Here is a 22758-nt window from a genome sequence, read left to right on the forward strand (position 1 = left end):
TCTCTGTCATTCCAGGGATCTCCTCCTCAACAGGATGATTTCCTGTGGTTGGTGGATGCTGAGGATCTGCCCAAACCTGTTTGCAATGTAGGAAAAAAAAATCTGCTTGCCTAGTTAAACACAACCTGGAGGTGCTCTTGATGCTCTTGATCATTCTCCCCTGACCCCCAACACAGTCTTTTACTTCTCTGTCAAGTTCACATTAAGCGGCTTTTGTCTTTCCTCTGTGCCGTGCTTTAACCTCTGCTGTGTCCTTGTCTGCAGGCTTGTGCCGTGGACTGCTGGATTCCCCCCCACGCTCAGCATGCCCTTTTCTGGTGCAGCCAGACCTTCCCAGGAATCACTCTGGAGCTTGAGGCCATCCTGTAGGGTAAGGTAAGGTCCTTTCCAAGTCATACAATCCCAGAATGGCTCAGATTAGAAGGAGCCTTAAAGCTCATCTTGTTCCATTGGGACACTTCCACAGGCCCCATCCAACCTGGCCCAGAACACTTCAGGGACAGGGCAGCAACAGCTTCTCTGGGCAAATCTTGGGAGGAGCGATCTTTGCAGGTCCATCAGGCTGTAAAACACCCGCAGGGAGGGTGCTGGGGCCTCTCTCCTGCATCTGTGCAGGTCTCTCAACCCGCCGTCTCTGCCCTCGCCGCCTGCTTTCCACCACGCTGGCCATTCCATTAAAACCAGCAAAAGAGCTAAGCTGGGAAGTGCAGAGACGGAGTGATTTTCATCAGCCGCTCTGCTTTTGTGACTAAAATAGATCCGGAGTGGCCCTAGGCCATCGTGTTGTCCCAGCCATTGACTGGCACGAATGGAAGGCAGGGCAACATTTCCATTAGTGGAGGGGAGGATGTATGTCTCCGAGGGAGAAGACAGCTCCATAAAGCAGAAATGTACCAACAGACAAATCCATTTCTCTTTTCTCCCATTCCTTTTATGAGTGTTACTTATCCCTGTTTTCTGCCCGGAAAACATCAGGAGAGACTGGCCGGAGCAAACAGCCTGCACCTGCAGCACAAGGGTGTGTTTTGGATAGGGGGATGGAGGTTTCCCAGTGGAGCCGCAGGTGACCCAGTAAGCTGCAGCAAGGATAGAACTTGCCAAAGAAAACTGTGAGGAGGTTTACCCATGGCCTCTGGTGATGTGGTGGGTACTGGTTGTGTCTGGTCTGAGTTTCCGCCATCACCTGTCCAGCAAGTGTGTTTTATTCTCTGGCTTTAGTGAATACACTTTCCTACAATATAAGGTGAAATTTTGGTGAACATCACAATATCTCATAGCTCCCATCTCCCTCTGGTAAGGCCTCTGACATAACTTTTATGCCTTCTCATGCTCCCTGTCCACCATCCTATCCCTTCTCCCAGGTCTGTGTCCCAGCCCCTCTCCCACATCCACAGGAGGGAGAGGAGCCTGGTGCTTGTCTCTGTCCAAGCCCTCCCCAAGGCTGTGTCCTGGACCTCTTGCCCCATGGGATTCCATCGTCGGAACTCAAGGCTGATCCTGTGTATGTGGTACCGTGATGTTTTTATAGCAAAACTACAGCTGGGAGAGACACCTGGAAGAGCACAAGGTGGGACTGTGGGCATTGTCCTGTGCAGGGCCAAGACCTGGCCTCGATGATCCTTGTGGATCCTTTCCAACTCAGGATATTCTGGTACTTTATACTGAAAAAACTGCTGCTCCATCTCCCATCCGGGTGATGGGATGAGTGGTCACTGGTCATGCTGGAAGATGGAAACTCTACGGGGTTAGCAATGTGCTCAGATGGGAATGCTGATTCTGGAGATGCTGTCGGGTGGGAATTGTCCATTCCAGCAAGGCAAACAGCTGTGACATGAGGCTGCAGGGTGGTGATGGGGACATGCCTGCCAGTGCCAAACCATTTCCCAGTTTGACCCTTCTGCTCAATCTGAACTTGAAGGTGAATCACCCATCGATCCAAACTGGGCTGATGAGCGCCGTGCCCTGAGGAAGAGCTCAGCCCCCAGCACCACCTCCCTCTCTCCCCCTTTTATTCCTGCCTCCCCTTCACGCCTTTCCAAAGCCATCAGTCAGAGCATAGCACCCCGAGCTGCTGACCTTGCTGGGGGCTAGGGGGACAACATATAGGTCCCTGTAGAGAGACATCCCACTGTCTGATGGGCTTCTCCCAGTTGCCACTGCCACCTCTGCACTGCCGGTAAGCCTGGCAAGCGCCTGCCATCAGCTCGGGGGTGTGGGGAGGCATGGGACAAGGGAAAGGGGTTGGTGCCCATCGTGCCAGGAGCCACATTTTTCGTAGGCAGTGACGTTATCTGCCAAGCCGTGCACTGGTTCTCCTGAGTTAAGGGCTCTGATGGCTTCCTGTGGGCAAAAAACAACTTGAAGCATCTATTAATCTTTAGCTAAAATGTCATATGAACTGGCAAAGTGCATTTTTTAACTATTGGGAAGCAAAACCTGATTTGAGGTTGGAAACTTAGAACTTGTCTTGGCTAATACGTAAAAAGGTCAGGTTTTGGGGGGAAAGAAGATGATGCACCTTTGTTTCGTGTCTTCTGTGCTTTAGCCACAGATTTTTTCCCACAGCTGAAAATAACAAACCATTTTAATCTAAGTATTGCTTGTTCTGATCTTTTAATCCAGCTTGCTTTCTGTCGGCACAGTGGCCTGAAATGATTTATCCGCTGCCTCTCTATTATATAATTATTGGGAAGATTACTGGGGACCCAGCTTTAGCTTTGCTGGGGAAGGAGGAGGGGGCTGAAAGATGGGGTGGGGGTTTATGGAACCACAGAATCATGGAATGCTTTGGGTTGGTAGGGACCTTAAAGGTCATCTCATTCCAAAACCCTGTCGTGGGCAGGGACACCTTCCACTATCCCAGGGTGCTCATGTTTCTTCTCTGTGGCCATCAGAAAACATGGGAAGGGCAAGTGACGAGCTGGGTGCTTTGGGCTGTGGCCATAGTTTGCGTTTGAAAATTTTAGTGTGGGAAGTTTCTCCCTCAGTGTGTATTTATTGGAATAGAGTGCCCCATGATGTGGCTGGAGCGTGATCCTCCAAGCCAGAGAGGATTTGGGTGAAACCCTGCACTTTTCTACACTGTTTGAGGCCTTTTATGGCTGTACTTGTGGTTTTGGGAACAGCATGGTAAGACAGTCTGGCCTCAGGAAGAATCTGGAATTAGGGGCTGTGCTTCTGATGCTTCCCGTCTCTGTGCAGAGCCGTGAAAGGGGAACATCTGCAAGGAAGAACCAGCATTTGGAACATGGTGGTGATGCCAAGAAGGGCTGGAGGTGGCCATGGCTGCTTCACCAAGCTCAGCTGGTCCTCCCAGGAGCCTTAGGTGCCCCCCCTGGATAAAAGGTCTTGAGCCCTTGGGTGATGGGGTGGCTGGGGACAGCTGCTCTGCAGAAGGGCTCTACTAGGGGTAGATGCCCAAGGTAGATTTGGCCGTAGCTTTCAGGTGAACAGGTGTGGCATGGAAAGATGGCACAGCCAATGGCTGGCACAGCCCAGTGGAGACTTGAGTTGCCAGAAAAATGCCTCTTCTGGCTGGTCCAACTGGCTTGAGCTCTGATGGACAAAACATGAGGATATCTGAGGGCTCCAAAAATTCCTTTTCCCTTCCCCAAATGGAATGTCTGGACACCAAAGGGCTGGTACCTGCCCTGGCTACTGAGGGAAGGACAGGAGATGCTTGGCCTGTGTACCATGGCCAGCTGGGATGTGGTGGCTCAGAGCTGGGACCAGGGTACACCACCAGCAACAGTCAAAATCAAATACTGAGAGCAGTGGCTTGGCTTTCTTTGCTCCACAGAGTCTTGGGGATCTTTTTGGGATGCCCAGAATTGTGCTGCATTTTGGGCTGGGTGAGTATCTGTGGGGCAGGACACTGAAACACCTTTTGGGCCTGGCGTGGCCAAGGGCTGGTGGCAGTGGGCAGTGCCCACTCAGAGCGTGCCACGCTCCCTCCCTGCTCTTGGTCCAGCTTCCCAGAAAGCTGTTCCAGCAGCCTCCAGAGGAGATTGTCATCTTTTGGAGCAGTTGTTGGGTGCATCAGCCAGGAGGGCAGCAGAGGATGAGCACAGCTGAGGAGGGGTCAGGAGCAACATCGGGGCAGGAGATCATCTGGTTTGGGTGATGGAGCAGTTGTAACATACCCACTTCCTGCAGGGAGCCAGCTGAACTCTGGGATGTGCAGGCAGGGCTTCAGCCTGCTCCTTCCCACTGTGCTGCTGCCTCTGAGATGGAGGGTTTAGCACAGCCCGCCTGTCCCTCCTGGAAGCTCTGGCCCTGCACTGGGTGGGCAGGCACACTCTAAAACATGCCTAAATTTCCCCCTTCACACAGGCAGCGCACCAGAGCTCATCTGATGCTGAGATCCTTTCTCCTTTGTGTTGGAAGTGTTGGATGGTTCGCCCTCATCACCTCAGGGCATCCAGATTTGCTCAGTGGCCTTAAAAAAATAATAAAAATAAATAAATAAATCAAAGTCCATGAAATGACAAGAACATCAGCAGTGGGTGCATCCCCCTTTCCAGCAAACCCAGGGATTTGGGAGAAAATAGGTCACGTGCCCTTCATCCCATGCCACGTGGTGGATCTCCCAGGGCCAATGAGGTTGGGAGCCCTTCTGCGCTGAACAGCGGAATAAGAAAAAAATCACTGGGATTTTTTTTTCCCCCTGTAGCATTTTTCATCCTTTCCAAACGTGAAAAGACTGGCCATCTGTCTGGATCCCCCTCCCGCCAAAGCAGCACGAAAGCGGTTCTTTGGGAAAGGTAAGGAGATTTAATAGATTGTCTTGGTGGAAGACCACCCGCCGCGGGCAACTTTTCCCACCAGTGTAAGTCAGGGAAGAGTCCTGGAATGAGCCGGGTCCTGGGCTCTGGTGTGGGTTGGAAGAGCTTTGAATGCTTAGGAGCAGTTTTAAGGGAATCTCTCCTGGAGGAAATTTACATCTGTGGCAGTGTGAGGTGGGATTATGGGAGACATTGGAACGCAAGCAATGGGATTCCCTTAAGTTAGCGGCTGCTCCCCAAGTCTCTCCTAGAAATTCCCAAAATATTTTTTGGAAATTATTTTGCCAAATATCTTTTTGGTTTTGTTTTTGCAAAAAAAAAAAATTTCCAAATATTTTTTGTGAGTTAAATTTGACAAATCTTGCTGCAACTTTGTTTTGCAAAATCATTGTTCTCGAAGCGTGCACTTTAGTTAAATTATTTATTAAATAGTTAAATTAGTTATTTTAGTTAAATTCCATTTTACCCATGCCCAGCAGCCAGTGCCACCATGGGTAGGGAGGCATCCATCTCTTCCTTAACCAGAATATCCAGCTGTTCCTAAATTCCATGATTTGCAGCATAGGCTTTGGACAGTGTCACTTGTGTGTGCTCTTGGGTGGGAATGGCACAAATGGAATTGCCTTCAAGGAGTGGACACTAAAATAACAGGGATGTTAATCATGTCGTAGTGTGGCTACATAATAAAACCCCCAACCCTGATTAATTTGATTTTTACCTTCTGTTATTTTGTTTTGTTTAGTTTTAGGTATTTCTACTTTTTAGTTCCAGTATATTTCCAAACTTTTAATATTCTTTTATTTTTATTTTGAATTCCATTCTAGTTCCAGTATTTTTAAAAAATATTTCTATTTCCATTCCACATCTATTAATTTTTAATGCTATAAATATTCTTATTATTTAATTCCATCCTATTTTCATTCATTTTCTTTCCTTTTGCTGGGGAAATTTGATTCAGAGAGAGGAATCCCTTTTATTATGATGCTCACTTTGTTTTCTGTTTGCCCTCAGATACCTGTTTTCCTCAAAAAGGGTGTGAAAATTCTTCCTGATACTGTCATATTTCTGTTGTATTTTCCTTGGTTTCATGATCACTTTATAAGTAGAAAAGTGAAATATTAGTGGCAAATGTTGTAGAGTACTTAAAAGCTGTGGAAATCAACCCCAAATTATCATCTCCATACTATAAAGGAAAAATATCCTCAGATATGTTTTTCTCATAATCTGAGATTTCTGGGATAATGTGATTTGAATGTGAACCATCATAAAAAATCTTAATTGGAAGTCACATCCAGCTTAAAAATAAACAAGAAATAAACATTAGCTCAAGGACATTGTGTTTAAGTTTCCATAAAATGATTGACCTTTGTTTTGACAGATGCAAGGACAGATGCTAGGCTGCATTTTGATACAGAAACCCAACCCTGAATTAAAAAAAAAAACAACAGGCATTCTTTCCTAATAACTGGGGTTTTGCTCTTAATGCAGAATTCTAGAATAACTCAGTAATATTTCCAAAGCCCTTAATCTCAGACTTCCCCCTTTCCTTTAGGGATTTGTTTATATAAATATTTTGAGCGTTCTCAGACACAAAAGCAAATTTTTCTTCTTGGGAAATAACTGCAGGAAATGTTCTTTTAATCTTGCTGAATTAAGAGGATGCTTATTCCTTCAAAGAAAAATGGTCATTTTGAGGTGGGGACAAAAGGCTGCTGGGACAAATCTCTATATAAGTGCCTCCAACATTATTTCAATGCTTTCAAAATAGCATTGGTGAAGCTGCGGGAATGTAGCGGGGGATGCGGGAAGAGGAATGCTGTTGGGATTGCTGGTGGATGGAGCAAATCCCTCAGTGGTGGCCAGCTCCCTTTGGGGGTGGACCAGGGGGCACGGGGAGCTGCTCACTTCCCACCTTGAGGGATACTCCCCTAGGTGCCAGCCAGCCATGCTGCTTTGGTGGTCCCAGGATTGCTTTTCCCAAGGGATCAGTTGCTTTTTCCAGGCCCCCTCTTGGAAAATGGGTGTTTGTTGTGGAGCAGGTGGAGAGGGCACCTTGCTGGTGGCACGGCTCTCCGTGGTGGGGACGGGACATGCCTGGCACACTGGGATGAGCTTGGTCCCGATGGTAGTGGAGCACTGGGAGCCCTGACTGCAGGCTTTGTGTGCCTTTGGAGAGCAGGGGACGGTCCCCAAACCCACAGGGTGGCACCTCTGCCCTTGAGCCCCCTAGTCCTGCAGCATGAGGATGGGTGACAGCCCCTATGACGGGAGTCTGATGGTTCTCTGCAGCTGCTTTATGGCCAGCTGAGTTGGAAAGGGAATTTGAAAGCTTCCCCAGTCGATGAGGGCTGTCTCCATCCACTGAGCTTTTTCCCAGCTTTCTGCTGAACACATCCATCCTGGTTCTATGATCGCATGCACACACACACATCTGGTTTAATTTATTTATTTAATTTGGGGGTTGCTAAGTGAGCTGGCAGCAGGCAGTGGGGGCACCCTACTGCCACCAAACCCCTTCCATTGCATGGATGCAACCTTGGAGCTGGATAACACCCATGGCAGAGGCAGATTGTGGTATTGGTGATATCGGTGGCGCATCCCCCATGGATTTTGACAGACCCACGGCCCTTCAGGGATACAACCACTGCAGTGCCTGTGCCCTCACTTCCAGGGCCAGGTTTGGGGATGGAGCAGTCGTGACCCCATCTCCAACAGCCCCAATTCCCAGCAGAGCCTGGCTGGGGTTTGGCTCAGCATTGAGACCCGAGGTTACAGAGGACCTACCACAGGGAGAAGGGGAAAGGAGAGGCGGCTCTCCTTGATTGTAATCGGGGTTGAGGTTTAGCTGAAGTGAAAACAGATCGGGAGTGACAGTTTTGGAGCCTGCTGTCAGGGTCTGAGCGCAGCACGCTGGCGATCCACCCCCGGATGCCGAGGGCCCCCATCCTCCTCCTCACCAGCTGGAGCGGGGAGAGCCAGCACTGTGCAGGATGGGGACAGTGCAGCCCAGCACAGCCACCACACGGCCCTGTCACACATGACCCTGCAGCCCCTTCCTTTGGGCTGGGGACAGTGTCGGGTGGGACACCGTCCTGTGGTGGCCGTTGGTGTGGGATCCCCTGCTCCCGCCTCCTCCAGCCCTGCACCAGTGGGTGCTTGGCAAAGGAGGGATGGGGTCAGTCTGCATCCTGACCGAGCCCCTCAGGGTGCTGGGTTGCTACTCCAGGGAAGGCAGAAACAATAGTCCCATTTCCCACTGATCAGTCTACCATTCCCAAAGAGTATCCATGGCCAGGGTGAAAAATCATAGGTTTGGGATTGCAGATAAAGAGCACTGGATTCGACCGGGATTGATGGGACCAGGGTGTTTGTAACTCCTCCCATCACCCGTGATTGATCCCCACATGTTTCTGTGCTGCACCTAATCTGTCCCTTACGTCTCCAGCATGGCAGCTGGGGGGAGTGGGAAGACCTATTCCCCCATCCCTGGATCAGGAGGGGCTTGGAACTGCCCCAGGTGCTTTGAGAAGTTGGGTGGCATTCATGAGAGTAGCCCCAGCCCCCATGTTTCTGTCCCACAGTTCCTGGACAGACTGCTCTGGAGCAGCCCATGTGCTCCAAACCTCATTCCTGTTTCCAGGGATTAGAGAAATGGAGATGGGATGAGATGAAGCAGTAGATTGCTTCACTCTCAGGATGAAGGGATTTGTGGACTCCCCCCAGATCAGTGGATTGAAAATGGAGGGAAGTAGATTGAAAATGGAGGAAATTATTGGCATGATGCTGCCTGTGGGATTAAAGCCAGGGCAGCCGGCAGGCTCTGGAGGAGGAGGTGAATGAGGGGGGTTGTGAGATAGCTGCCGCTGCGCATTGTGGAGAGATACTCCTGGTTGCATCCTTATCTGTTTTGGAGGGTGCCCTGGAAGGTGGGCACTTTCTGCTTTCTCAGGTACATGGAGGGATTCTCCTCTCAGCTGTCCCCCAGCTGCAAGGATGTTGGGAATGTGCCTGGAGCTTTTTGCAGTGCTGTGCCTCTCATTTCCAGAATGCTGAGGAACAAGCTGCTTGTCTCTGGAGGTCCACACACCTCCCTGTGCTCTCTCTTTTGCTAGCATCCAGCATGGGTCTGTGGCTGTGAGCATCCTTTTTGGGGAGTCCTTTGGGTTCCCCTGAAAAATGACATCTAAAATCTGGCACTTAGGGGGCTCATATTTGACTGTCTCATCCCTTGGGGTGTGTTTCCAACTGCGCTGGCTCCTTTGGGGCAAGATATGGGTCCTTTGGGGCTGATGCACAACCCTGGCAGAGCATCCCTGGGGCATCTGTGGAGGCATCTCCTGCTGCAAGGTGGCACCTCCTGGCTTCTGTTCCTTGGCCTTTGGCTGGGAGGAAATAACCCTGAATTGGGTGCATCTGGCTTGGTGTCAAGGTTGTAAATGTGGTTGTTGAACAGACATGAGCTTTATTTGCCCACACATGAATGTTTGGAAGTTTTAAAGAAGGATAACTGGCAGCATGGCATGGCTGTGGAGAAGCTCTTTTCCTGGTTCTTCTTCAGTGCAGCTTAAGCCCCTCGCTCAAGGCCCTATGTCCCTCTGCCCTCCTGCGCTGCAGAACCCTGGTTCCTCCAGCCCTTGCCCGTGGGTCCGTGTTTGCTGGCCCCAGGGCTGTGGAGTTGCTCTCTGCTGCCTGGATCTCCTTTGAAGAGCCAGTTCACCATTCCTGGTTTCATTCTCCTGGTCTTGCAAGTCAGCTTGTCACTCCCAGCCACTTTGAGGTGGATGGGGAGCATTTCTTCTGTTCCTGTGCACTTAATTGCACACAGTTAAGTTGCAAAATTCTATCTTATTTTCTTCACATTGCTGCACTCATTTTGGCTTCTTGCTCTGGTTGCCAAGAGTTTCTCCCACCTGGGTTGTCACCTGGCATTTTAACAGGAGTGTCCCTGATCAATGTTTTGGAGGGTTTTAGAGCATTTCCCAGCCATTTTCCAGTGGTTTCATCCACCCCAGCTCCCTGCACACCCCACAGTTACTCCAGTCTCCGGTGGGCTTGGTTCAGCTGCCCTCTGCAGCACTGCTTGTGGTGCTTCCCAAGTGCCACTGGCAGTCAGGGACGTGGACGCAGAGTGTGGCACCGAAGCAGTCACTTTCCTGGTCTCTGCAGTGCCAGGCGATGACGTTTGGGATTCTTTCCCCTGGCTCGGCTTCTGCAGCAGAGCCCGCCCCACTCTGCAGTGCCGAGCCCCGCAGCAGGGTCCAGGCTGGGTGGGCAGTGCAGTGTTGCTGGCTCTGCCTCCCTCAGCCCACTGGGGCACCTGGCATCAGCCAAGACCCAGCCAATGCTTGATCCTCGCTGGACCATCAGCAGCTCCCATGGATACTCCCAGCCTCTCCAAAATAATGGCTTGATTTTGGAAGGACAGCCGATATTTCAGGAAAATAATGTAATTCCTTTTATATATCCTTTAATCTGCTGGCAGACAAAAGGAGAAAGAGTTGATGTTCCTTATCCCAGGAAATGTTATTTCCTTGGCACTCAGGGTCTTGCCAAAGGCTTACAGACATGTGCCGGTGCTTCTGGTCACTGAGTCATGGTGGACCCAGCTGCAATGAGCATTGGCTTTCATCACCTCATAGGGGGAAGTTTCTGATGCACTTACGCAGTGTGACATTCACTGAAAATACTGTTTTCATTGGCAAGTTGTTCCAGAAGTAACTAAAAGAGTGATTTGGAAGTGGCTGAATTACAACATGATGTTCCCATCCCCTCCCTGCTCACCCCAACTTTCCAAAATTAGCTTTAATTAAACAAATTAAGTGAGGACCCATTATTCTTTGAATAACTCTTAATAATTCTAATAACATTGTTGAGGTAGTGGTTAAACAGGTTCAAGCCACTGGTTTTGCTCAAGGTCTCACAATCAAAAAGCCCTGAAAACAGCCCAAGGTTTTCTGGCTTTCCTAAGGACATCTAACATCCTGCTGCTACTACATTGCATTTCCCTCACTCTGTGTCTGACCTCTGCTTGCAACACTGCAGCAGCTCATGTGAGCTAATGGGAATTCTGCATCCTAGATCTCTGCAGATGTATCTCTAAGGTACCTAAATTTCCTCTAAACCTGCAATTAACACAAACCTCAAGGTTTTATCTCCCACAAATGTATCAGGGCACAGAGATAGGTACTCTCATCCTGCTGTCCTGTTGCAGTGGGGAAAATTATGTTCCAAACCATCATCCTGGGGAGATTGGCAGGGAAAGGCTACAGTTTCATCCAGTGACCTTGATACAAAAGATTGCAGTAGTGGTTCTGCCATCACAACAAAACGAGCCATTCTCCCTGGACTGAGCTTGCTTTGGTGGAGGTTAATGCCTGAGCCCATAAGTGGGGTTCACCAGATAAAGGAGAAAACCAGGAAATCGGCTGGGAGTTTCCTGGAGGGGAGGGCAGGTGTTTGGCTGGGATGTGGCTGTGCCCACTGCAGTGTGACTGCGCTGGAGCTCTGCATCATTGTATCAGCGCAGATATTCAGAACAAGAGGAAATGGCCTCAGGGTGTGCCCCAGGAGGTTTAGATTCTACATTAGAAAAAATTTCTTCATGGAAAGGGTGGTCAGGCACTGGCACAGGCTCTCCAGGACAGTGGTGGAGTCCCCATCCCAGGAACTGCTAAAAAGGCGCATTGATGTGGCACTTGGGGACAGGGTTTTTTACTTTGACAGTGCTGGGGAAACAGTTGGGCTTGGTGTTCATAGAGATCTTTTCCAACCTAAATGATTCTGTAAGGCTGTGATCTCAGCTGGAGGGGAGCAGGGAAATGGGAGCAGGTGACTGAGAAAGAAGCCTCCAGAGATGCCTGCTGTGGGGGCCAGAGGAGGACGTTCATCTCCTGTGCTGCTTTTAATGATTATGGGCAGGGGAGAGGCAGGAATATCCTCCTGGCTGATGTACTAGGACGGCACAGGGCATCTTTTTTGGTAAAATGTTTCCACCAAAGCTGGAGAGTGGAGAGGAGGAAAGGTCAACCAAAATGACTACAGCTATGGAAAATGGCAGCAGCTGGAATTGCAGCTTTGTTCCCAAATGGCATTTGTTGTCACTTGTGTAGATGGTGCTCCCACAGCCCTCCCACAGCTTCATCTCCCAGCAGCTGAAGCTCGTTGGTGGCTGATGCATTTCCATGTGGTTTAAGGTTTTTCCTCCTTCCAACCCTGTCTTGACCTGGCCAGACTGTGCCGTCGTCATAATCCTGAGCTGGCTGCATTGCCGAGCTTCCCAGCCTCTAAAACACCGTGCTGGAAATCTCCGGATTAGGTCTTAACGGCAAGATCAAATCAGCGGGAGATGAGTGGGGAGAAAGCTCCTGCTTACGCAGATGGACAGGCAGCCCTCCTTGAGAAAATGGGCTAGAAAGCCTGAAATGTCAGAAAAACATCCTCTTTCCTGGCCTCTCTGGCTTTTCTCTGCTTTTAACACATCCATCATTTTCCAAGGGTCAGAAAACCCTGCTCTGAGTTTTGTGAAGACACCCTCACAGAGGAAGATGCTGTCTTGAGTGTTGGATGTTCTGTCCCAGATGTTAATTCCCAACACTAAATTCTGCCACCCCTATTTGAAATCCTGGCTGTGGGACATTGCAGTGTGCTGGAGGACGCCAAGGGTTTGTGTCTGTCTTTAACATCTGTGCTGGTGGGGTTTGTGGAACACCAAAGAGTCTGGGAAGTGTGGTGGATGTTTTCCAGGATGGCATTACCACTGAGCAACCAAGATGCTCCAGGGCGGGGTTTTGGGTGTAGTCCTTCGGGAAGGTGGCACAGCAGGGATTGCACAGACCAAGGCCCTGCCCACCCTGCTCTTTACTTGCACAGGTCATCAAGGACTCTTGGTCAACAGGGCTCTGAGGTGTTGGATTTTATCAGCCTGCACTGACCAGGAGAAGCTGTGGCTGCCCCATCCCTGGAAGTGTCCAAGGCCAGGTTGGACAGGGCTTGAAGCAACCTGGGAGAATGGAAGGTGTCCCTGCCCATAGCAGGGGGGTGGAACATGAGCATTAAGGTCCCTTCCAACCCAAACCATTTTGTGATTCTGTGATATGCCTACAAGAAAGTGGGATTTTCTAGAGGCCCTGTGATGGGTGTGGGGGGGTGATGGAGACTTTTTCCTTTGCATTGGCTTGGTGGCACCTGTGAACTTTCCACTCAAACATTTCAGGGAGGGGGGTGAGTTATGCCAGTGGGGCATCTTTGCACAGAGTTGTCCTCTCTGTTTGTTTTTGGACAGCTTGAACATAACATTCCTATGTCCCCCAAAAACAACTCTAGGAAGCAAAGGTTGCTTGCATGGGGCTCGTGCACCCAGCGAGCCCTAGGAATGCATGGCAGGAAGAGGAAGTGGAGAACAAGGGCTGCCTTCAGCAAGCACAGAGCCAGCAATGTCCCCTACCCCCCCTTCAGGGATTTGGGCTCTGCTCAAGCTCATCTGAGCCTCCTGCCATCAGGGATAGCATCCCTGATAGGTTATCAGAGGCATGATTCCCTGGATCCCAGCATCTGCTTTTTCCAACTCCTGTATGGAAGCTAGGCTGGAGAGCAACATCCAGCCCAGAGCTCCATTTCCCTTCTCCTGTTCTGTTTCATGTGCCTCCTCCTGTATGGGAGATGATTGTGTTATTAAATTAATTCAATACACAGTGTTCAGATTTCCCCTAATTGGAAGGGAATTGCTCCAATTTTAGGGATGTGTTGGTATTTGTGAGGTATCGGCAAGCATAAACACAACAGCGCCAACTGAGGCAATTGTTCCAACCTCTAAAAAATGGGAAAAGAGAAAAATTGAAGTGTGTACTTTTGCACGTGGGGAAAGAGGAGTCTTCCTGCTGGTCTGGGCTTTCATTTTTCCCTCCTATGCCTTGTTCTCTGATTCCTGAGTTGCTTTTTCAGACATAGGGGATTTCTGATAGATTAAGGAAATTTCCCAGAATTTAATATATTTGATCCAAGGAAGAACAAGGAAGATTGCTCTGAGAACTGATGATGTCTTCTCCAGGCACTTTTGCAGAGGCAGCTGCAATTAACAGGTCTATTTACTGTGGCATGGGATCATCCTTTGGAAGGACATAGTCCTGCTTTGGGGCATATCTCCCCTTGTTGTGGTGCAAAACCTTTTGGCTGCTCCTCATGCATGGAAGAAGGATGCTCCAGTCCTCCACCTGTGGTTGCCCAGGTGTGATGCTTGGCAGAGCCTCGCTTGACTCACTGTGCAACTTCCCTTCTGGGGCCTAGCTTGACACTTCTGTCTCCTAATTCCATGTCTTTGACCTCTGTGGGGCTGCACCTGCTTCGCACTGGGCTGGAGCTGGGCTCTGTATCTCCTCTGTCCGTTGGGCTGCATGTAATGGTGTCCTTGGGGCTTTCAAGTGGGGGACAAAGGAGCCATTTCAAAGCTGTGGTGAACAAGGCAGAACACAAGCTGAAGAGGAAGGGGCTGAGATTGTTCTCTCCAGGCAGGGAATGCTCTGAAATGCTCAAAATGACATTCTGGGGGATAATTTTCCCAGCCCTTTGTCCATGTAGAATGAGGGCTGTTGGGGGAGGCCTGTGCCCAGAGTAAATGCTTCGGATCTGTTGTTGCCATGCCCTCCATTGAGCTCATGAGCCCCCTATAAAACACTTACCTTTCACTAGTCTGATTAAGAAAAGACCAATATAGCTTTCCTGCTCACTGGAGCATGAAGCGTGTTTAATTTAATAATGCTGATAAATCTTAAAGCCAGGAGCATTTGGCTAACACATGACCCACTTTTTCAATCAATTGGAAGCATTTACGTAACAGCCTGATGCAGGGTTCCTCCTGCAAGGGATGTGGAGCTGGGGATGGCAAACACCCTCCTTGCCACAGGACCAGGGCGAATGGCTTTAGACTGAAAGAAGGGAGGATTAGATGAGATTTTAGGAAGAAATTCTTCCTTGTGAGGATGGAGAGGGCCTGGCACAGGGTGCCTGGAGAAGCTGGATCCCTGGAAGTGTCCAAGGCGAGGTTGGACTCCAGGGCTTGGAGCAGCCTGGGATAGTGGAAGGTGTCGCTGCCCATGGCAGGGGAGTGGAATGGGATATCTTAAGTTCCCTTCCAACCCAAACCATTTTATGATTCTGTGATGTCTCTGGTGAGGAGTTTGTCTCCTGGCACATTGTGAGCACTGGAAATGCTGACCTCCACCTGTCTGCTTATTGACCCTTTCTGGCACTGCCTCCCATGCATAGGAGTCAGCCTGGGGTTAACCAACACAGCTAGTTACTATTTTCCTTCATTGTACACCTTACAGTTGTCGCAGTCTTGAAAATTCCTGATCTTGCCTGTTCTGTTACAGTCTCTCAGCCCATTCCTGTTACTTTAGTCTCCAATGTTGTCGCTTTTTTCCTTGGAAATATTCTCCTTCTCCCCACCCTTAAAAGCACCTTTTGGCTTGACATAGAACCAGATAGCTTGGGTTGGAAGGGACCTTAAAGCTCATCTCATTTCACCCCCACCATGGGCAGGGACACCTTCCACTCTCCCAGGCTGGTCCAAGCCGTGTCCAACCTGGCCTTGGACGCTGTCAGGGATCAGGACCCCACAACCCTCTGGGCAGCCTGTGCTAGTGAATCTGTTTTGGTGTTCAGCACATTTAATTTCTTATCCTTCTTGTGAGGATTCCATCTTTTTTTTTCATTTGTAACATGCAGCAGCCTCAAGCCCCATGTTTGCATGTAGGTCATAAGCAGCCTCATTCCCAGTGAGCCAGTGTCCTTTAGCTTCAGGGAATTCTATCCCCCTGCAAACCACGTGGGTTTATCCGTTTTGGGTTTCATAATAACCTCTGGGAAGAGGTTTTGCATCAAACCCATATCCCAGCCACGGTCTGTGCATTGCTGCTGTTTATTCATCCTGACTTGCATTAAAGCAGTACTTGAGAACTTGCTTATCTTCTGCTTTATTTGCTCACATAAGTCCCTCTCTGAGCAAAGAGAAATGCCAGATGCTTGTGAGCAGGATGAAAAATCTCCCATCTGATACAGACTGAGGGATTAAATAACGTGAGGGAGAATTGCTCTGTATCCCTCAGCATTGCATATAGAAGAATGCTGGCACCTCCCTCTGGGACAGGACTGCTTTCCCCATGCAATGGGCTGCAGGGACATTTCATATGCCACGTCCTCATGCAGAGATGCTCCTAAAGAGGCATCAGGTGTGAAAAATGAAGGATTTGTTGCCATTCTGTGGTTTTTATTTATTTCACCCTCTTGACTTCAAAACATCAGTGACTCTCTAGAGGGCAGAGGAGGAAAGAGAGAGAATGGAAAAGGAAAACAGCATGGTTTCCTTAGATATTTGTGACATGAGTGGCTGGAAGGGGTGTGGTCCACAGTCTGCCCAGCTGGGAGCTCTCAGGTCAGGATGTGTGGCAACCAGGATGCCAGTTCTGTCCTTCTCATTCAGTGCTCCCGGAGTCAGATAGACAATCCTGACCACAGAAAAGGTGCCTTGTGGTTTTCTTTATGCTGGAAATGGTGAACTTTGGTTTGTTAGATAGGTGCTGTGGTCGCTTTAAAGCCCCACTGCAGCCGCTGGCCCTTGACCAGGCTGCTCATCTGATGCCCGGGTCCAGAGTTGTTTTTTAGCTACTCTGTGGGGTCTGTCCCACCCCGAGGAACTTATTCTGAGAGCCAGCCTTCCCCGCTGTGTCCCCAGGTGATCTCTCCAAGGTGCTGCCTGTGCCGGGCTGCTCTCCCAGCTAGCGGACGTCTCCTGTTCCCGGTAGGAAATGGAGTCCAAGGTCTCTGAAGGCGGCCTCAATGTCACCCTCACCATCCGGCTGCTGATGCACGGCAAGGTAAGGGGCTCCCACAGTGGGAGTGTCCTCACAGGTCCCTGTCCCACCTGCCCAGCCCCACACACAGCTCTGTCCAGCTGTCCCAGCCCCAGGAATAGCTGTCCTGCTGGTGGGGAGGGCGGCATGGTGCTCCTGCTCCCTCTCATTCCTGCCCCTCAACCCTGTCCCTCTGCTGGGAACAATGTCCACCAGGTCTTCGCTTCATTATGGGGTTGGGTTGGATTCTTATCATGTTTTCTAATGTCAGTTCCTCTGGTTTTGGCTTTTTCTCTGTGTAGGAAGTTGGAAGCATCATTGGGAAGGTAAGGATGCCTTTTAATGTACCTTTGATGCTGCTCCTGCATCTGTGGTGTGGCATATGCCATAGTCACCTCTTCCCTGTGATGTCTTGAAAAGTGTTGGGTGCCTGAGCTAGGTGCTGCATTTGTGAGCCAGAAATTAGGAGAAACCCACAAAGGGGTCAAAAGACCATTCCCCTAAAAACTTCACCAACCACCAAACTGTTTCCAGCTGCTTCACTAGGTGATGGCTGGGAGTCTACAGTCATGTTGCTCTGGTGTTTTCAACAAATAACTTCATTAAGAGATACTAAAAATGTAACACAGATACATTTCAATTATATTTTAAGTAATTCTATAGTCCCTGTCTCTGAGGCCAGAGGACTCCATTTACCTTGTCCAAAAAAGCTTCCTGAGTTGCTCTGGTGTTTCCACAGTGTTTTGGAAAGTCCTGACTCTACAGGATTAGGGGTTTTTTTGGGTGGTTTTAAAAGAAAGGTTTATGTGGCAAAGATTTTCAGCATGAACACGTTTTCCCTGTATGCTTGTGCCTTATTTTTCCATCAGCGTGTCCAACTCTGGGAAAATTCACAGTTGTGAATTTGTATATACATATTTGATCGTTTACATGCTCAGCTCTTCAGCTGACCATCACGTGTGAATGCAAGGCCAGGCATCACAGCTTCCATGTTTTTGGCTACACATTGGCATGTGTTAGGGAGATGCATTTTCGGTAGGGTTGTTTTAAAGGTGGAAGCTATGAATTTTCAGTAATGGCTTGGTTTTCCCTCTTGTTTCAGAAAGGAGAGACCGTGAAGAAGATGCGTGAGGAGGTGAGCAGCCTGCTCTGTGGATGATTTGTAGGAGAAAGGGAGTGCAGAGTGGCCAGAGCTGCATATTGCCCTGTGAGATATGTGCAGTAATTCCCAGGGTCAGGACAAGCAAGCCAGCTGTCCCCAGAGCTCTTTGGACCAGTTTTTTCCCTTCACACTCAAACTCCTGTCACATTTTCCAGAGTCAAGTATTTAATGAAACATTGAAATTAAGTTACTTGTAAGATGCTTTGAGTTTTTCCAGGGTCTTTGTGCCTGCAGCTCCCAGGGAGTTGTCAGGACAGTGAGCAAAACTCTTCACAGGCAATGACCTCATGAGCTGGTCTTACCTTGATCCCATGGGTTTGCTTTGCGATAAAACATTGGAAACCCTTTCTAAGGGTTGGGATAAGGCAGGGCTGAAATCACTGCAGAGGAGGGGTGGGAGTTTGGAAGGTTAGCTGGAATGCTGTGAGGCTGGCACAGGTATCAGGCTGAGAGAGGACCCAACCTGCTTGGCTGTGGCTATTCCAGGACTCCTCTTCTCTTTCCAGAGCGGGGCAAGGATCAACATCTCAGAAGGGAACTGCCCTGAGCGGATTGTGACCATCACTGGCCCCACTGATGCCATCTTCAAGGCTTTTGCCATGATCGCCTACAAATTTGAGGAGGTGAGAAATGTGAGGCAGCCCATGGCTGGGGACAGCAGTGCCTGCTTGGATTTTACTAACTGGGACATGGCCTCAGCACAGAACCTTTCACACATCTCTAAGTAGGATGGGTCTGGAGCACAAGTCTGATGGGGAGTAGCTCAGGGGGCTGGGGGACTCAGCCTGGAGAAAAGGAGGCTCAGGGGGGACCTTCTCACTCTCTACAGCTGCTTGGAAGGAGAGTGTAGCCATTTAGGGGTTGGTCTTTTCTCCCAGGTAACAAGTGACAGGACCAGAGGAAATAACCTCAGGTTTGGGTTGTATATTAGGGAGGATTTCTTCACTGGAAGGTCTGTCAGGCCTGGGAACAGGCTGCCCAGGGCAGTAGTGGTCATCATCCCTAGAAGTGTTCAAGAGGGAACACTTTAGTCACCTGACCACAATGTGTGTAGATGTGCCACCTGGGCACTGGAGGTGGCTCTGGTCAGGTACCAAGGGCTGATGTGCTGCACTTTTCCGTCCCAAGGACATAACCAACTCCATGAGCAACAGCACCGCTACCAGCAAACCTCCAGTGACACTACGGCTGGTGGTGCCAGCGAGTCAGTGCGGGTCCCTCATTGGCAAGGGGGGCTCAAAGATCAAGGAAATCCGAGAGGTAAGGCAGATTCTATTTCATTATTGCCCTTCAGTGCAGCTCCTTGGAGCTGATCTGCATCCAAGGGGGAGCTGCCTTGGGAAAGGGCATACCTGTGCTGCATCACGGATCACGTTGCTTCCCGGGATGGTGTGGCTGATGCAGGAGCAGCATCCCACAGGATGCCGTGTGCCGGGCCCTCAGGAGGTGCATTGTGTCAGAGCTGGAGCTGGCTCTGAGTAAAGGCGTTCAGCTGTGGGATTTCTCCTTCCTCTCTCTTTCTGTCTCCAGTCCACAGGTGCTCAGGTCCAAGTGGCGGGGGACATGCTGCCCAACTCCACAGAGCGGGCGGTGACAATCTCGGGGACACCCGACGCAATTATCCAGTGTGTCAAACAGATCTGTGTGGTGATGCTGGAGGTACAGTCTGTAACAAAGAGGGTAAAGTACATATGGAAAAAAAATCCCAGCTGGCCCCACCAGAGTGCTGGGAGCTGTAGAGCGTCTCTCTCATACCCTTCACCACGCGTTGTCGGACCACTCTCATTTCCTGGTACCTCTGCTGGAAATACACCCTGTGTCTTTTCCCCACCATTGTCCGTAGTTTCTAGAGTCCCACACTGGAAGCCTGTCTGGTTGGGTGCCCCAAAGGAGGTGGTTTGTGTCAGAACAGGGGGTGGATTTAGGGCAGAGGGGTGCCAGCAAGCTGGGACAGCCTGGCCTGGTGTCCCAGCAGCACTCAGGCTGCTGTGAGAAGGATATGGGGGCTACAGACAGCCACTGCTCCAAGAACCTGGTCTGTGCCTCACAAGGACCACAACCAGGAGGAGGAGGCCAGAGCATCCCCTGCACTGGGGGAGCTGGAACTGGGAGCACAAGGCTGTGTTCCAGTGAGGCACAGTGGGAATGGTAGTGAGGAAGGCTGGTGGAGAGCAGGGACTGTAGGGCACATGGATATATGTCCAAGGTGCCCTTTTCTGGGATAAATGGTGACAAGCAGAGCTGGAAGATCTCTGCCATGGAGAAATGCTGTTGTACCAGTTGCTGGAGATGACCTCAGCCACATGCCTCATGTCCACACCTGCCACCTCAGATGGGAGAAGCTCCAGGAGGAAAGCCCCTGGGACACAGGATGGTGACACATTCCATTCCTGGTGCATACCAGAGACAGACAAAACAGGGACCAATGTAAGGCACTCTGCCTAGCTGCACAGCCCTTTCACAGCAGGAAGGAGCATGTTTCCCACTGGAAAAGCTTCAGATGTGGATGGCAAGGCTTGGTGAAGGTGATGCAAAGCCAGATGGAAGCATCTTCAGCTTGGCAGCAGCACATCTCAGCAGGGATAGCCAGGAGCCACATTACCCATCCCTGCTGGCTGTGATACTCAGGGAGCTGCACTGCTGCCATAGGAATTTTGGATGACCAGGTCGCAGACTGCAGCACCTGATGACATCTGGGTCATCATCAGACTGCAGCAGAGATGAGCCTGAGGTGATGCTTGCCAGGTGTATTAAAAAGTTTTTCTCACAAAGCAAGGTGTGCTGCTCCTCTGTACAGCTCAGCCATGGGAAAGAGAAAGACCCACAAGTCTTCTTGCAGTCTGAAATCTGGAAAGTGCCCTGGCTTCAATGGCTCATAGAGATGTTCCATATCACCTTTCAGTCCTAAACAGATAATCCCATCTCGTCCCCTCCAAGATTTGTAATGCAATGAAAGAACAAGTGGGTTTGCGATGCTGGAGATGTACTTTGATCAGCTTTCCCACAGACAGGTGCTTAGCAGCAGGATTTAGATAATGCTGCTTTCCTACAAGTAGATATCCAAAGAATATACAGGAAATGTATTTTTTTTCCATGAGATAGTGTAATTTCTATTGCCTGTCTTTATATAGCAGTCACTGAGTTGTTTAATTTTGGGTAGAAAGGAAGAGGAGAGCTGAAATCTCTCCTGATCCTTAGAAACTTCCATGTTTCCTATAGCATGTAAGTTGTGCAGGAGAAAACCAGAGGAAGAACCTGGGTGAGCAGCTCCTGCGCATCACACCTGCGGCTCATTCACTGCAGCTCTGCTCAGACCTACCCAGGGACATGACAGAGAGCAGCAAGACGACAGAATCATGGAATCACAGAATGTGTGGGTTGGAAAGGACCTTAAAGGCCATCTAATTCCAGCTCCCTGCCATGTGCAGGGACGCCTCTCAGCTGACCACAGGTGCCTTGCAGCACCCACGTCACAGCTCAGATGGTGATGACCACACCAAGGCCTGAAGGTGACCCTTTTCCAGCGGTGAGGAAGATGAGGGCAGCCAAAGAGCTTGAGCATGGTGCTGGGTTGCTCAGATGGGCTGTACCTCTCCATCTTGCTGTTTGAGACTCTCCTCAGGGCGTTCTGAGGAGGGTTCCCAGAGCCTGGAGCAGGTGATATGGTTTGCGCAGAGCAGAGCAAAGCTGAGGGAGGCAGCTCAGGAGGCCATTTAGGGGCCCGTTCCTTGGCAGGGGATCTCCCATGCCCCAGGTTGTCCTTGTTGCCCATGAAACCCCTCTTTCCCCCGTGTGCTCCTGTCCAGAAACGCGGTGTTACCTGGTGTGGGTGTTGCCGTGGCGGCCCCGGGGGCCGTGCTCCGTTAGGTGCTTTCTAACACTCTTTTTGCCGCTGTTTCAGGAAAGCTGTTCTAATGTTCTCTCTCCCTCTCCTTGTCCCTTTTCCTAGTCCCCACCAAAAGGTGCCACCATTCCCTACCGCCCAAAGCCCGCCTCCACCCCTGTCATTTTTGCAGGTGGTCAGGTAAGAGCCGACCCGCTTGCAGCCTCCACTGCCAACCTCAGCCTTTTACTGCAGCACCAGCCGCTGCCCGTTAGTGCACTCAGGTTTCTTGCCTTCTGACTTGCATGGTGTCATCCCATCCGTTGTGTGCCACGGCAGCTGGACTGAAAGCTCTTTGCTTAGCTCCTGTGATGGATGCTGGACAATGAGCAGAAGGGAACAGCCAGCCTGGGGAGACACAAAGGAAAGGCTAGAATTTACTTCACTAGACCCAAGTTCAGTATTTGTCAGTGGTTGAGAAGGAGAGGATTAGAAAAGCATTGTTGAACAAGAGGATGTCACTGCTCTCTGGTACCTCCAGCTCAATTAGAAATACCTTTTTGTAGCTGTAATTGATCCATCGTAGGAAGGGCTTGTCACAGCTACTTCTCTGTTCAGGGCAGCCACCATGGGAGAGCCGTGTCCCCCTCCTTGGCGCTCAGCTGGTTTGGAGTACTGCTTCCCCCTGTGCCAGAGCCTGCACTGTGTCACCCCAGTGACACTGCAGCCTTGCAGACATCTCGTGCTATTTCCAGCCATGAGCTTTGGGGTGGTTTTTCCTTTGTGGGATAACCATCACACGCGTGAGCTGGAGGTTATTCTGAAAACAAAAATCAGCAGAAACAAGAGCAACTGAGCACACGGCTGTTTCTAAAGAGGGAACTTGCACTGTTGCTTTCTCCACCTCATCTCATCACCTCACCTGGTGACTGAGGGCCTGCCTGTAGATGCCACTCTGCTGAGGTGCATGACATCCAGCAGGGGATGTAGCCTCCCAAGAGCTCCAGCATCCAGGCAGGGCCAGCACCACAAAACCACAGCTTATGCCACCCAGAGCAGCTCCACAGAAGTTACTTAATTTCTCTCCAATTATAATAAATAGAAGGACAAACTAAGAACAGGAGCAAAGCCCAGAGCACAGGC

The 22758-nt window shown here is 50.1% G+C and overlaps 1 protein-coding gene across 25 annotated transcripts in view; it reads left to right on the plus strand.

Annotated features, from left to right (window-relative positions):
• The first annotated feature begins 264 nt into the window (after positions 1-264).
• The window catches only part of PCBP3 (poly(rC) binding protein 3), a 44925-nt gene continuing 22431 nt past the window's right edge, over positions 265-22758 (plus strand). For 13 of the 25 annotated variants that reach the window (XM_054653054.2, XM_077180944.1, XM_077180937.1 and 10 more), the window contains exons 1-8: positions 265-375; positions 16513-16654; positions 16933-16956; positions 17733-17765; positions 18299-18415; positions 18921-19052; positions 19323-19451; positions 21742-21885. In XM_054653054.2, coding sequence (XP_054509029.1) covers positions 16586-16654; positions 16933-16956; positions 17733-17765; positions 18299-18415; positions 18921-19052; positions 19323-19451; positions 21742-21885 — 648 coding nt within the window. In that variant the 5' untranslated portion in view covers positions 265-375; positions 16513-16585. Of the gene's footprint in view, positions 376-4672; positions 4764-16512; positions 16655-16932; positions 16957-17732; positions 17766-18298; positions 18416-18920; positions 19053-19322; positions 19452-21741; positions 21886-22758 lie in introns of those variants that run through there. The other 12 variants (XM_054653057.2, XM_077180939.1, XM_077180942.1 and 9 more) reach the window with 4 other exon arrangements.

This window comes from Agelaius phoeniceus, chromosome 7 (assembly GCF_051311805.1).
Source record: "Agelaius phoeniceus isolate bAgePho1 chromosome 7, bAgePho1.hap1, whole genome shotgun sequence".
In the NCBI taxonomy this organism is placed as follows: Eukaryota; Metazoa; Chordata; class Aves; order Passeriformes; family Icteridae; genus Agelaius; species Agelaius phoeniceus.